This window comes from Branchiostoma floridae, chromosome 9 (assembly GCF_000003815.2).
Source record: "Branchiostoma floridae strain S238N-H82 chromosome 9, Bfl_VNyyK, whole genome shotgun sequence".
NCBI lineage: Eukaryota > Metazoa > Chordata > Leptocardii > Amphioxiformes > Branchiostomatidae > Branchiostoma > Branchiostoma floridae.
In genome coordinates, this window is record NC_049987.1 from 5,518,340 (window position 1) to 5,518,940 (window position 601).

The window sequence follows — 601 nt, forward strand, 5'->3', positions numbered from 1 at the left end:
CTCTTACTTGCAAGCTTTATCCACATGTCCACACTTTTGTACCAATATTATGATTTTTATATCTTCTCCAGTTGAAGACACAAGCTCGAGCAGCTGCAGCGGTAGGAGCTTCCCGGTCTGACCACCACCACCACCATCCCCCTGCATCCGCTCAGTCTGATGCGGACACGTCACCGGGGTCCAGGTCCAGTGCTACTAATGGTGACACTGAGGCTGCCAGGAGCAGCATTGCTGAACTGCAAAGTCAGCTACTGAACAAGCTCTCCAAGACACCCATGCAGCGGCAGAAGGACGCCTTTGCGGACTACATGAAGGAGGCTACATACACGTTCCCTCCCGCAATGTGGCTGAGGTTCCAGGGCGAAGTCAACAGCCTCTTACAGAAGTACCAGTTAGAACTTCTTGGGCAGGCTCAACACCAGCAGCAAGACGGGTTTCATGGTGTATCTGAAGATGTGTTCTAGCCGTTGTAGACAATTTATATCTTCTTTGCATTTCTACTAACCAACCGCTGGTGTCCTGTGTTAACGTTTCCATTGTAAGTTGTTAATGTTTAGTTCCGACTGGTGTCCCAGTGTTGATATTAAGCATACAAGACTGT

The 601-nt window shown here is 49.1% G+C and overlaps 1 protein-coding gene across 1 annotated transcript in view; it reads left to right on the top strand.

The window, feature by feature from the left end:
- LOC118422417 overlaps nt 1-539 on the top strand; it is a 1,850-nt gene extending 1,311 nt beyond the window's left edge. The window contains exon 2 of the mRNA XM_035829974.1: nt 72-539. Coding sequence (XP_035685867.1) covers nt 72-464 — 393 coding nt within the window. The 3' untranslated portion in view covers nt 465-539. The remainder of the gene's footprint in view (nt 1-71) is intronic.
- The last annotated feature ends 62 nt before the right edge of the window (nt 540-601 follow it).